General features: G+C 33.7%; 1 protein-coding gene across 1 annotated transcript; it reads left to right on the top strand.

The window, feature by feature from the left end:
- Window positions 1-86: 86 nt before the first annotated feature.
- LOC145099500 (uncharacterized) lies at window positions 87-3,526 on the top strand. The gene is made up of 5 exons (XM_079037069.1): window positions 87-483; window positions 610-1,674; window positions 1,950-2,202; window positions 2,334-2,893; window positions 3,033-3,526. Exons 1-5 carry the CDS (start codon window positions 87-89, stop codon window positions 3,524-3,526), a joined length of 2,769 nt encoding a protein of 922 aa, XP_078893195.1.
- The last annotated feature ends 11,363 nt before the right edge of the window (window positions 3,527-14,889 follow it).

Below are 14,889 nucleotides of genomic sequence, written 5' to 3'. Positions count from 1 at the left end.
AAAGGATTCAAGACAGGGATAATTCTTTCTCATTGATTTTGAATTCAAGAAGGCTTTTTCAAGAGTTTTTGGTAGATGGTTATACAATGATTGAAAGCGAGAGGTTATATTACGTACGAAAGAAACAAAAAGTTCTTCGATGTGAATCTTATGAGAATTTACGTGACTTTCAACATCAGGGGAATAATAACATTTCGGAATTTGGCCAACGTGTTATATTACCTTCTTCTTTTACTGGTGGTGCACGTTACATGATGCAAAACTACTTAGACGCCATGTCTCTTTGTAAGTGGTTTGGATATCCTGATTTTTTCATAACCTTTACGTGCAATCCAAAATGGCCCGAAGTTCGAAGATTTCTTAAGGACACTACGCTTAATCCAGAGGATAGACCTGATATCCTATGTAGGTTATTTAAGATCAAACTTGATGCGTTGATTAAAGACCTACGCGAGAATTCAGTATTTGGCATGGTTAAAGCAAGTATTTAAATTTATTTATTCATACTAACCATATTATATTATAATGTTGTGTTTTATTTAAAATTAGTTATATTACATACATTATTTAATTTTTTTATTACAAATTTGTTTATTTCGATATATGCAGTTGTGTATACAATTGAGTTTCAAAAGCGCGGGTTACCTCACAGTCATATTTGTCTATTCATGCAACCTGATTACAAGCTTCCTACCGTGGAACACATTCATCAATTTATTTCAGCTGAGATTCCAAGTATTCACCAAGATCCTGCTTTGTATTCACTTGTGAAGGAGTTTATGATACATGGTCCATGTGGTGCTCAAAATGTCAATTGCCCTTGTATGGTGGATAACAAATGCTCTAAAAACTTCCCAAAGAATTTCTCTGAACATACTTCAATTGATGAGAATGGTTTTCCTATATATAGGAGAAAAAACGATGGATCGTTTGTAGAAAAATCTGGTGTCCAGTTAGATAACCGAAATGTTGTTCCATACAACAAATATCTGTTGAAAAGATACCAAGCACACATAAATGTTGAATGGTGCAATCAGGTATCTTCTATCAAGTATTTATTCAAATATATTAATAAAGGCCTGGATAGAGCTACTGTTACTTTTGTACAAAATAACAATGGTTCTGATAAAGATGATACAGTCGATGAGATAAAAGAATACTATGACTGTAGATATCTTTCTGCATATGAAGCATCTTGGCGAATTTATGGATACGATGTTCATTACAGACATCCTTCAGTGATGAGACTTCCTTTTCATCTACCTAATCAACAACAAGTTGTCTATGGTGCAGATGATGATATCGATGATGTTCTTAACCAGCCTTCAGTTGCTTCGTCGATGTTCACATCTTGGATGGAGTGCAACAAAGTTTACAAACAAGCAAAAGAACTAACTTATGTTGAATTTCCAACTAAGTTTGTTTGGAAGCTTGATTTAAAGACTTGGAAGCCTAGGGAGGTCGGATATTCAATTGGCAGAATTCATTCAGTGTCACCTAATCTTGGCGAAGCATATTTCTTAAGAATTCTTTTAAACAAAGTGAAAGGACCAAAATCATTTGAAGAAATCCGCATGGTTAATGGTGAAATATGTCCTTCATTTAGAGATGCATGTTATGCTCTCGGCCTCTTAGATGATGATAAAGAATACATTGAAGCTATTAAGGAGGCAAGTCAGTCTGGATCCGGTTATTACTTACGTTTCTTATTCGCCACCATGTTATTATCTCACAGCTTGTCTAGCCCGGATGTTGTGTGGGAAAATACATGAGAATACTTGTCGGATGGAATTCTTTACAATCAACAACAAAGATTAAAATCTCCAGGTATTATAATATTCTTTACTTATTTATTAAAATACATTTTTAAATCAATATACAATATTAATTTATTGAAAAGAACACATTTGTTTATATATTTATTGGTTAATATTATAATTTTCTTTCAGTTTTATCACTTAATGAAGATCAAATTAAGAACCTGACTTTGTTTGAGATTGAACAAATTTTACTTCGTAACAATTCAAGTCTCAAAAATTTTACAAGGATGCCTTTGGCCGATGCTGATTCTGTATCCTCTTCAAACAATCGTCTTATTAGTGAGGAGCTAGATTATGACATACCAAATTTAAAGAATGAGTTTGATCAGCTTTCTATTGCATTAACATCTGATCAACAAAACATTTTTGATGATATAATACTGTAATAAACAATAATTAAGGAGGTGTTTTCTTTGTCTACGGTTATGGTGGAACGGGTAAAACCTATCTTTGGAAGACATTATCGACCGCAGTTAGATGTAGTGCTAAAATTGTTTTAAATGTTGCTTCGAGTGGGATTGCTTCTTTATTATTAACCGATGGCAGGACAACACATTCAAGGTTTATAATTCCTTTGGTTCTTACTGAGGTTTCTATTTGTTCCATATCACCAGATAGTGAACTCGCCAGTCTATTACGAAAAACCTCATTAATCATTTGGGATGAAGCACCCATGATTCACAAGCATGCATTTGAAGCTTTAGATCGAACTTTGAAAGATATATTCAAGTGTCATAATCCTAGAAACGAAACTTTGCCATTTGGAGGGAAAGTAATTGTTTTTGGAGGAGATTTTAGACAAATTCTGGCTGTTATTCCAGGTGGTAGTAGCCAAGACATTGTTAATGCTTCATTAAGTTCATCATATTTATGGCAAAAATGCAAAGTGTATCAACCTACCAAGAATATGAGGCTAACTGTTGGAAGTGATACATCTGCTTTTCAACAGACAATGGATTTTGCAAAATGGCTTTTGGATATAGGAGAAAGGAAACTTGGTGGTTTTAATGATGGCGAAGCGATTATTGATATTCCGGACGATCTTCTGATTAATGATCCTGATGATCCTATAGGTTCGTTAATCGAGTTTGTATATCCTTCAATTCTTGAAGCTTCTAGCAATCCAGAATACTTTCAAGAAAGAGCAATACTTGCTCCAAAAAAATGAAGTTGTCGAAAAAATAAATGATCGTTTGCTTGCATTATTTCCAGGAGATGAAGTTGAATATCTAAGTTCAGATAAACTGTGTGAATTTGAGTTTGTCCATGATCACTTTCATGCCAATTTATACTCACCTGATGTTTTAAATGGTCTTAAAGTCTCAGGGCTGCCTAATCATAAGTTAGTTTTGAAAGTCGGGGCTCCAGTTATGTTACTGAGAAACATTGATCAAAAAAGTGGCTTATGTAATGGCACTAGACTACAGGTGATATCTTTGGGCAAACGTGTTATTGAGGCAATTATCATAACTGGAAGTAATATTGGAAATCGGACATTTATCCCAAGAATGACCTTAACACCATCTGAAACAAAAATCCCATTCAAATTCCAAAGAAGACAATTTCCATTAGCTGTTTGTTTTGCAATGACAATTAACAAGAGCCAAGGACAGTCCTTATCTAAGGTTGGTTTGTTTTTGAAAGATCCGGTTTTTACACATGGTCAATTATATGTTGCCCTATCTAGAGTTCAAAGTAGAGAATGATTAAAATTGTTAATTTTAGATAAGGATGGTAAACTTACAAATAAAACTTCTAATGTTGTTTATAAAGAAGTTTTTAGAAATTTGTAAGTTGTTTGTAAAATTTTATTCCTCATAACATGTTTTCTTCTTATTATTAATAAAGATTTTGTTAATTTTTCTTTTATAATTTCTTATTTTTTATAATATACGTTTATTTTAACAACTTAAAGTTTTGATTTATTTACCAATTTTAATTTATTTCACTTATTGGGGTTGTTTTATTTTTACAATAAATTTAATATATCATTATATTATATCGTAACGTTTTTTTTCACAAATGAAAACTATATAACATATATTGAAAATTAATTTCACATACTTATTTGAATCAATGATTTTAATTTTACATAACTACATAAAATAAGTATTTATTAATAATTTAATTATATGATTTGATTAATAATTACGATATTTTAGTATGAAAATAAAATTAATTTCGCACCCGTGGTTCCCACGGGTTATAAACTAGTATATATATATATATATATATATATATATATATATATATATATATATATATAGGGCTAGGATCAAATGTGAATTACAATTATTGTATGAATGTATGACTAATTCTTATGCATTGGATTAAATAAAATGAAGGGTTGTAATCTTAGGTTACATGATATTAACATGGGATTGCATGTGCCATATAATTATCCTTTATTAAATGATATTTAATTAAGAGAGATACAAATGGAAAATACTACATTATAGGCCACTAATTTAAAGTAAATAATAAAAAATCAAATAATGAAATATCCAAATTAATATTTAAAAAATTAAAGCAGTTATCAAAAAACCACCAATTAAGTGTATATGTTCCTCAAAAGTTTATACAACATGTTATGATAAATATTCTTAAAGAATATGAGATTTATATGTATATGATATGGATATTCTTGAAAAATTCAGATAAATGAGTCTTGAAAGAATATCTATTCTATAAAAAAGAGGGAAACATATTCTCTAATAATATATATTCTCTAGGAATACATATTCTATAAAAATACATATATCCTTATGCAAAAATATGTATTATCTGAGAATAAGTGAGAGTTTGTGATTTTTTAATGAATTTTAATTCTTATTTTGAGTTTTCAACCAATTACAAAGTGAAAAGTATAATATTTATCAATACAATTTCACAAAACACATAGCATTCTACGAGAATATGAGTATCACATAATCTGATTCTTCATAAATTAAATTTATTTAAAAATAATTCTACATATTCCTATTTATTCATTAAAAATCAGTAAACCTTTTTGAAAGAAATAATAGTGATTCTTTGAGAATAGAAGAAATAAGATACATTCTTGAAGAATAACATGAATTCCTTAAAGAAATAACATACATTCTTGAAAGAATAAAAAAACTTCAAAGAAATAAGCTACATTCTCTGGAGAATAACAAAACATTCTTGCAGGATAGAAAGCATAAGTAATTAAATCAAGTTCAAAAGTATAAACCTTAATAATAATAAAAAAAGGAATAAACAGGTGATTCCAATTGGCACAATATCAAAGTTTTTTTTTTACACTAATAACAAATTAAATAATCTAGGAAGAAGTAGCAGATGTTTGATTTTCCCTCTTTCCATTCCTTAAAGGCACCAAAAGTAACAGATGTGTGATTTTCCTTCTTTCCTTTTCTTAAAGGCACCAACAAGGGGGATTTAGGTTTTATGCTTTTATCAGTGGTAACAGATTACAAAGGTTACAAAAGGGAATTCCTCCTTCAAATGCAGTCCCACCTTTTAGTGTTTGCTTTAATACAACCTGAAAATGCAATTTCATTAATTACCCCATATTCTATGAGCTTGGTCTCTTTGAAAGGGTAAAACTCAAACAAATTTGTAGATTGCATAATATACATCATCGACTAATAGAAAGTGGACTCAAGGTAGAAAAAAAATTACAAGAAAGTGGACTATGTTTAGGACAATATTACAACTATCTCTTGTGCCTCCCCATTAACAATAGTTAAAGACAATACTCGTACCCATAAACTACATATAATTTCCAACACAAAATCTGAATAAACTCCATCAATTAAAAAAAAGATCTTATTGCAGGCCATAGAAATTACCATTCTACACCATCTTAATCTCTAGATACATTGTGTCATGTTGGAAGTACAAAGACATTGAGCATGTTAGGGCAAAAAATCGAACAGATAGAATGTTATGAAAAAAAACACATCGCTTTCTAAGAATTAAAATGTTCTAAAAAGAACATAAGACCCATCACATTAATTCTAGAGCAAAATCTACACCACAAAAATCAAAATCTATCGAATACAATAACATCAGAAATTGTTAGTCGACATGAAGAAAAATCAACAACAAAATAAAAGGAAAAAATGACTTGCAAATCACCACATTTTCACATCTCCAATAACGTTGTAATTTTTTACTTCAAACACCTGCCAAGGCTCCAAGATTAACTTATTTGGAATCATTTTTTTTCAAAAGTGAAGTGGGGGACGGTAGAATAATGTTGATTTTAGGGCTTTTATGTGGAACAATAAAAAAAAACTTAGGTTTTGATCAAATAGATTACGGATTCATCGTAGATGAAGAAGAGAGAAAGAAAGAAGATGATCGAAAGGTTATGTAAAACCTTACCAGAGGGTATTGGCAGAAGGTGTTGATGGCGAATCTTCGTGGTTGTGAATATGACATTTAGGAGGTGGCATATGGTGGTGATATGTGACTGTAAGTAATTCTGATTTCTAGTAGTGGAATACAGAATCTGATAATTCCATGATGGTATTGTGTGTGTCGTTCTTCCTCCATTTCTTCTCATATGTGTGAATCAATTTTACCCTAAAAGAACCTCCTAAAGCTATACCGGTCTTATAGTTGGTGGCAGGGCCGGTCCATTGTTTTTTACTACCCGGGGCGAGAAAAAAATTTCATGCCCCTGTATATGTACTGTACGATCAAGAAAACATATATATAAAAAAATTTATAAAGATAAAAATGCAGTAACTTTTATAAACAAACAAATAATACAACAAAATCTACAAAAATCACGTAAAATGATGTTTTGGTGCATTTTATGAATCAATAAATCTTTTATTTTAGAATAGTCAATATTTTTAAAAAAGTCACTTTCAATACTTAAAATTGATAATACATTCAATCATTTTAGTCATCGTACTTCAAATATATGATTTCAAAAGTTTCAAATTTTAGCACATGATGGTTGGTTGTTTTCGAGGAAGCATATTAAAAACTTAACAAATTTAGTTATAAAAGCTAAATAATGAAAGATACAACATAACTAGATTTTATGAAATAAGGCCTCTAGAAATTAGATCTTTGATTAGAAATGATCTTTAGCAACAAAATCATAAATATAGATCTTCTTTCACATAACATAAACAATAACACAAAAGTTTAGAAATAATATTTAGACAACAAATATTGAACATAAACATATTTCAAAATTAAACTCACCAAAATCTAAAATCTAGTTACTAATAGTATATATACAAATTTGATTGCTGAAACAATAGAATAATCAAATACAAATCCGATTGCAAAGCTTAAACTAAGAGAAATCAGTAGATAAATCACCCAAATCTGATTTCAGAAACGCTAGAGAAATGAGATACAAAAAAACAATAACTATAAATCCGAGAGAAGAAATCATATATATAAGAAATAAATAAGAATTCTGAAAAAAAACTACATTAAAACAAATTTGGAGATTAAAACCTACCTAAATATGATTTCTGAAATAACAATATCGAGCACAAACACAATTAGAGAAGTCGGATTTGATTTTCTGAGAAACTGAAACAATCAAGTAACCAACTAGTTTCGAATGATTTCAGAAACAAAAATATGATTTCTGAATCATCAAATTTCGAATGAATGATTCAACTCTTTCAAACTTTAAGTAGTTTTTCCCTGTAATGAAGTAGAGAAAAAAAATCAGATGAAGCAGATTTCAGAAGAAAAAAAAAAGCCTAAATAAACACAAGTTTCGAATGAACTCACCCAAATAGGATTTCAAAGCAACTAAAAACGAGTCAAACCCAAATCAATGAATAACTAAATTAGAAATTCATAATCGATTTTTGGCGTATCACATTAGCGAAAATCGGACTGGAATCATACCCAAATCAAAATTGCTTTTTGCTATATAATATCGATGTTAACTGCCGATTGGAATGAGAAAAAAGAGAAACTTCTTCTTACTTTTTTTATGGGAGATGTATTCAAGGTAGCATTGATTTCTCCCATCGACTGCAACGCCAACGAGTTTCTAGGCAGATGCGTTTGGTTTCTCTATGAGTTGATGATCGATGGACGACGATTATGCGTCTAACGCCTTCCCAGCTTCACGCAATCACGTTGTAAGCCGATAACAAATATGTGGGCTAATGTTTTGGGTAATTATTATATATACTCTGGATTATTTTGATGCCCTTAATAATTTGATGCCCTGGGCCTAAGCCCAAGCCGCCCATGTATTGGGCCGGCCCTGGTTGGTGGTTTCGAAATCAAATAACTTGTTAATCTTAGTTACCATAATTATAGGATAATCATTTAAGTTAATTAATTGATTTATATATTAAGTAACGAATATACCATTATGAAATGATTGGCTAAGAATGTATCATACATTCACACAATAGTTATATGTTATATATGAACCTAAGTCTATATATATATATATATATATATATATATATATATATATATATATATATATATATATATATATATATATATATATATATAGGGAAAAGTGAATATACCCTTAAGGGAATATAAGCTTAGGTACCCAAACTCACCACAATACGTCGTTTTGTTTGATATATTTATTATAATGTTCTTCAACTTCAATCCTTAACTTGATTTACTTTCAAGATTTTCAAAATTTCATTATTATCTTCCTCTTACATCAAATCTTTTTGACGAACATCAATTAGGCTATATATATTCTAGTTGAAAATGAAAATTATGTAAGAAGAAAATAAATATGAAATTTATAAAAATATTTGAATGAAATCAAGTTAGAAGTTGAATTATAAGAACATTAGACAATTACAATCTATATATATGATACAAAACGACATGGTATGGTGAGTTTGTGTACTTAAGCTTATATACCATTAAGGGTATATTCATTTTTCCTATATATATATATATATATATATATATATATATATATATATATATATATATATATATATATATATATAACATTTAATACCAGCTCATTAAAATCAAATGACCTAGCTCTCATTATTGGTATGTAAACTATTTATTAACGACTTCACCAAAAGACGTTAAACGATTTTAATTTATTTTAACAAAGTACGTATAAAAATCCAGTTAAGTAAAAGGAAAGCGCGAGTGACTTTCCTTGGTAAGATCGAAGTCCGTGGGTCAAAGTGGCATCCCGTACGCGGAGTGCTCCGACTATAGAGGAATAAATAACGGAGGAGAAGGGAAACAAATAAACTAAAAATCTTCGCAATCATGGCGAGGCTTAGAGGTCGACGAGGAGTGAGAAATAAGAGTATCCGAATTTCAACTGACGCCGACGAAGGTCTTCAAAAGATCGACAACAGCAGCCATGACCTGAATCTTCAAGCTTTTGATGTTCACGAAGGCGAAATTTTTTCTGCAGATGCTAGTGGTGAAACAGTTAACAGATCGTCCACCCAAGAGGATGCTCAAATGATCGTTGACTTCCTCGAAAGCATTGCGGTTGATGATGATGACGGTGGTATAGAAATGGAAAAAGAGGTGTTAACTTTTCCTCCCAGCTGGGATGATCTACTTTTAGATCCGAGCTTCGAAAACCCATATTTTGTTAATGGTGCTGGGGATAAAGATGACCACGATGTTAAAAATGAAGATATGAACGTAAGCTACGGCTTTGTTGATCAAGGTATTCGTATAAGAACGAGAATATCAAATTCTGGATTCAATGGAGTTCCTCAAAGTTCTGGATTCAGTGGATTTGCAACAAGACGATTACGTATGCAGTATAAAGACTTCAACAGGAGCTTTGTTGGTGAGGATTCCAAAAACAAAGAGTTTGGGCGTGAAACAAATAGACTGGATTACTTTAGTGTCGCTGCTTTTGATGTCTATGGAGACGATCATCTCACTGGGGCTGCTAGTTATGGTGGCGGTGGTGGTAGAAGGGATGGTGGCATAGTGTTAGCCCCGGAACAGGAGAGAGGTGGTGCCACTGACGTTGCAGGTGAAGCGGTAGTCCAAAGATTGGAGCAGGAAAGGGGTGACGGTGGTGATAGTGGCGGTAGAAGGGGTCGTCGTTTAATGATGGGGACGAGATTGGAGGAAGAAAGAGGTAGTGCCACTGCCGGAGCAGGTGGTGGTGATCGGACTCGAGAGATTCCTGGTGGGATTTTTGGTAATAGTGGTGGTGATGGTGGTGAAGTGATAGTCAAGAGATTGAAGCAGGAGAGGGCAACGGTGGCTGTGCCGGTGGTGGTGGTGCAGGCAGTGGCAGTGATAATGATGGTGATGGTGATAACGATGGTATTGGTGATGGTGAAAAAGGAGGTTTGGTGGTAGGAAGAAGGTGGGAAAGCATAGTGGGCCTTGTGGAAAATAGTTTGAGATAATTGTTTAAGTGTGTTAGGTTTCTGTTTGTTTTCATGCTGTTTAATGATGGATTATTATATTAGACACAGCAACATATATATTGGTTGATTTTTTTAGGGATATTGTGGCTTCTAAACCACCACCAATCGACTTCTATTTTTTGGTTATAGAGGCTATAGAGGCTTAAAAATGCCCAATCAACCACAAAAATGACATTTACTTTTTGGGAAGAACTATGACCTATATCATTATTTTTTAAATGGTATTATTTTAATTGCTTTTAAGTTTTTATAATGGTATTATAAAAACCTTTTTTATATGGCCTTTATGTATAAGACCATTATTATAACACCAAAACACCTTTTTTAAATGGTATTATTTTAATTGCTTTTTAGTTTTTATAATTATTATTTTATATTTTAAAATATTAAAATATGTTTTAATGTATTTTTTTTAGTTTAGTGTGGTTGAAATTAAAATGAATTTTCGTGTTAGTTTTACAAAAAAATGGTGTAATTAGAGTGATTACATTGGAGTTGGTCGAATATGATTATAAGGTGTGATAATAAATGGTACATGGTCACTAAATCCGATTGCCATCAAGAGGGAGGTGCATGGTTTTTTACCGCGAAATTCCACTAGAAATGGCCCGAAAGACCGAAACTGATAAGCAATCTCTTCAAAAACTCTGGGAGTTATGAAAGCATAAGTTTGGATTCTCCTATAACAATAGAAGAGGCCAAGGTTGCTATTTGGAACTATGGCGGTGAAAAAGCACCAGACCCCGACGGTTTCACGTTTAAAGCTCTCAAACATAATTGGGATACCATTAAACATGATGTTTTTTATTTTGTGAGATTTTGAAGCCCATGGACAGATAGCTCGAGGTTGCAATTTCTCGTTTATCATTTGAATACCGAAAATCAAAAAACCACTAGATCTTGGTGACTATCGACCTATTAGGCTCATAGGTTGTCTTTACAATATCATTTGCAAGATTCTAGCATCCAAAGTCAAATCGGTGGTGGGAAGTGTGTGTGCGAAGTACAAACTGCATACAAAAATGAGAGGAATATCCTTGATAGATAGCTAATCATAAATGAAATATATTCATGGGCAAAGAAAGTTATGAAAATGAAACACCCTATTTCAAATCATTTCATAACTCGGGGCTGTGACCCGAAGATCAGTTATCACAAGGCTTAGAGCCTTGGGGGAAAGAGAGATTTAGACCCCTTTTGATGTGGGTAATGTAGATTAGGTAATCCAAGACTTCGGTTGGTGCTTTGGAGCCCATAGGTATAATTGTAAAGTGATAGTCCGGGAATTTTATGAATTTTGTATTTAATTTTGCTAAGTTTTAAGGCAAAGGAGAGTTGGTAAGGTTGTAGAGCTTCTCATTACCTTTCCGTAGATGTAAGGATCGTGAAAATCGGAGTTGAAACGAAGAAGTTATGACCGTTTAGAATTAGAGCAGTTTTGGGTTAAGCCGCGTACGTTGGGCATCCCTGAGTACGCTGGGCGTACGCGATTAGCGCCCAAACCCTATTTTCATGGTTTGAGCCATATTTAAGCTCCTTAACTTCCTCAAACCCATTTCATTCTCAGCATCCATCTCTCCAACACCCTCCCTTGAAACCCTAACCCTATTTTGAGCTTTGTAAATAAAAAAGAATGTGTTTTTAAGTGCTTTGGAGTGTTCTTGGTGTATCTTGGAGAAGAAGGAGCTCATTATAGAAGTGTTGGTTGCATTAGGGCTTGTAGATCCAGACTTTGTTCACCTTGATCTTTTGGTCCATATGACACTTAAAGACCGGATCTTCATTGTTTGGACCATTCTAATGGATAAAGTTGGAAACTTTATCCATTATGAAGCTATTAGGAACCATACAAATGTAATATTGGTCCTTAGTTTTCCTCCATGCATGTTTTAGGGTGTCTTAATAAGTTAAGAAGTTAGGGTTTTTGGTATTGAGCCCTTCCTAGCCATGCAAAGCATAAAGTCGGAAACTTTATGACTTAAGATGTTATTTCGGGACTAGATCTGCCTTTGGTTGAAAAGGCTTAATGGAATAAGCTTTCCAAAAGAAGAAGTGAAGTTAACCAGTGTACGTTGCGCGTACATTGGTGTATGCCGCTCTTACGCGATGAAAGGCCCGATTGTGGATCTTAAGTATGCAAGGCGTATAAGCTGAGTACGCTGGTCGTACTCCACTGAGTCAACGCGAATGACTTTTGACCTTTTGAATTTTGACTTTCGACTTGACCTGGACTTTGATTAAGTTGACCTAAGGGTATTTTGAGTATGTTGAGTTGGTTTCTGCGTTTTGGTCATTATTTATTGTAAAGGTGATCGACATAGTTGGTATTTGGAGCAACATATGATTGCAACTTTTTCATCTGACTGTGAGGTGATTCTCCTCACTGTTTCTGTGGGTCGAAGGCACCAATGCCGGTCCACTAGGATCTGTTATGTTAGTTGTCTTTGTGACTCTGGCATGGTATGTTGGACTAGGCCCATTATATGACAGGTTGGGCCCATTTGTATGGGCTAGGCCTATGGATCAGGAAGGGCTAGGCCCAATGTATGTGATGTAGGATGCTAGGTGTCTTTGTGCCTCTTGTATGGTATATCGGGATGGGCATATTGTATGAGGGATAGCCCCATTATGGTGGGTTGGGCCCAATGTAAGCACTAGTACCAATTTTATGTATGGTATGTGGTATTTTGGGGAACTCGGTAAACTTTGTGCTTACAGCTTTTATGGTTATAGTTTCAGGTACTTCCGGTTTGAAAGGGAAGGACCCGACTTTATCGCAGCACATCCACCCATGTTTCAGCAACTTGATGATTTTGAGATTGTGCTCTGATAATTGTTTTATTATGATATACTTTTGAATGTTTGGAAAAAGATAATTGGTGTTTTCTAGTTGAATTAAAAATGAAAATTTTACCTTATAATTTTTGGGACGTTACAAGTTGGAATCAGAGCCTTGGTTTGAGAAATTCAGACACACTCTCGGGTGTGACTGAACTCAAAATGAGGAGTTGGTAACCTTTTAAACAAAAACACATTTCTAAAAAGATTTTTTTTAAAGAAAAAGGGGGTGTGATGCGTGCAATCGGCTGAGCTCAAGTAAGTGATTCCCAGAATAGCGATACATTGTAACGACGTGATAATTTAAAACAATTTTTCCTTTTACAAACAACATAAAACTCATTTAATATTCTCTAATCTCATGTTCAACAAACGTCATCATAATAAAACATATCCCAAGATCACAAAATACAATCCTCTGCCAATGTGTACAGATCATGCCAGCGCCTTCCCGCGATCCTCGCTAGTGCCTGAAACACATAACACATAACACATAACACTGTAAGCATAAATGCTTAGTGGGTTCCCCAAAATACCCCATACAACAAATATTAGCCACTCGAGGCTATAACTCTATATGACCCTCTAGTCAATATGTCTCAGTGGGACCCTCCAGTCTCATAACTTTGTGGACCCTCGACGTATAGATTGTTTTCCGTACTCCGGGAAGGGAAACAATTGATTTTTCAATCAGCTACCGAGTCGGTATGAGTAGTTTTGCATGGGTTTTGATGAGTAGAGGATGGGGTTTCAGATTGTCGTCAACGCGTTCTCAGTCTTTGACGATTCCTTCGTGCTTAAAATTATGAGTTGGAGTACTTTGAGGTTTCGAGTTGTGTTGGTAAAAGACCAGTGATTGTAGCAAGCTATCGTGAGACTCTGTGATGGTGTATCGGGGTATCCGAGTATGATGACCTAAATTGTTAGGTTATTATGAGGTTTGGGTTTGTCGGATAGCAATTGGAGCATCAACCGACTATATTTTCAGATGTGAGACCATCAGTTAATTGTCGGCTGGCGGCGATTGTACAAAGGTGTAACTGTATTGAGGAAAGTGCCATGTCTACGAGAATTTTCATCAAGAGTAGTGATGCATACTCTAGGCAGGTGTGTGCACCAATCTATGTTAGACTACGGAGCAAGAGTTAGTGAACTCAGTATGGCGATGAATTGATGATGAGATTGTGGGGTGATAAGAGAGCGAGTGGATTCGGGTCGGATTAATCACTTAGGACTGTCAGGGAAAATCATTGGGTGCGCCCACGGCGAGTAAGAGAGTATCGTATGACTGCAGGGATCCGTAGCATGCACGAGTTAGTGAGAGTGTATCGTATGACTGTGGGGAGACGTAGCATTCAAGAGTCATTGAGAGAGTAACATAAGACGGTAGGGAGCCGTAGCATTTACGAGTTGGTGTGAGAGTAACATAAGACTGCGTGGAGCCGTAGCATTCACGAGTTAGTGAGAAGGAGTATTCTATGACTATGAGAATCGTAGCATTCACTAGTCAGGGTGTGTAACGCCTGTGTTTCTGAGCTTGTCATTAATGTTAATATAATGGTCTAGGTTAACCTTTATAACCCGTTTTGAAATAATAGAAGTGTATTATTTGAGTATTATGTGTTTTGTGCTTAATTGCTTAATTATGTGATTTGGTTAATTAAGAATAAAAATAAGCGTCAAAATTTAAGTGTAAAAATAAACTTGATATCTTTACGTAAAGTTGTAGTGGCCAAAACGAGGTTTCCGAATATATAAAGAATGCTGAAATTCGAGTTATAAAAAAAAGTTACGACCTGTCGAAGTTTCGCGACAGAACCGGTAATGCTGAATGACGTAAAAAGTGA

The sequence above is a fragment of the Lactuca serriola genome, chromosome 4, assembly GCF_051521515.1.
Source record: "Lactuca serriola cultivar US96UC23 chromosome 4, Lser_US96UC23_V15, whole genome shotgun sequence".
Taxonomy (NCBI): domain Eukaryota; kingdom Viridiplantae; phylum Streptophyta; class Magnoliopsida; order Asterales; family Asteraceae; genus Lactuca; species Lactuca serriola.
The sequence above is the reverse complement of the archived record's forward strand: the minus strand, read 5'-3'. Positions and strand labels throughout refer to the sequence as shown.

Bases quoted from the DNA above. Each gene is read 5' to 3' on its own strand.
- LOC145099500 (XM_079037069.1), top strand. From the start codon at position 87: ATGATTGAAAGCGAGAGGTTATATTACGTACGAAAGAAACAAAAAGTT. The intron at 2,203-2,333 runs GTAATAAACAAT...TGTTGCTTCGAG, and splicing joins ATTTTTGATGATATAATACT to TGGGATTGCTTCTTTATTAT. The intron at 2,894-3,032 runs GTTCGTTAATCG...CATTATTTCCAG, and splicing joins TGATCCTGATGATCCTATAG to GAGATGAAGTTGAATATCTA.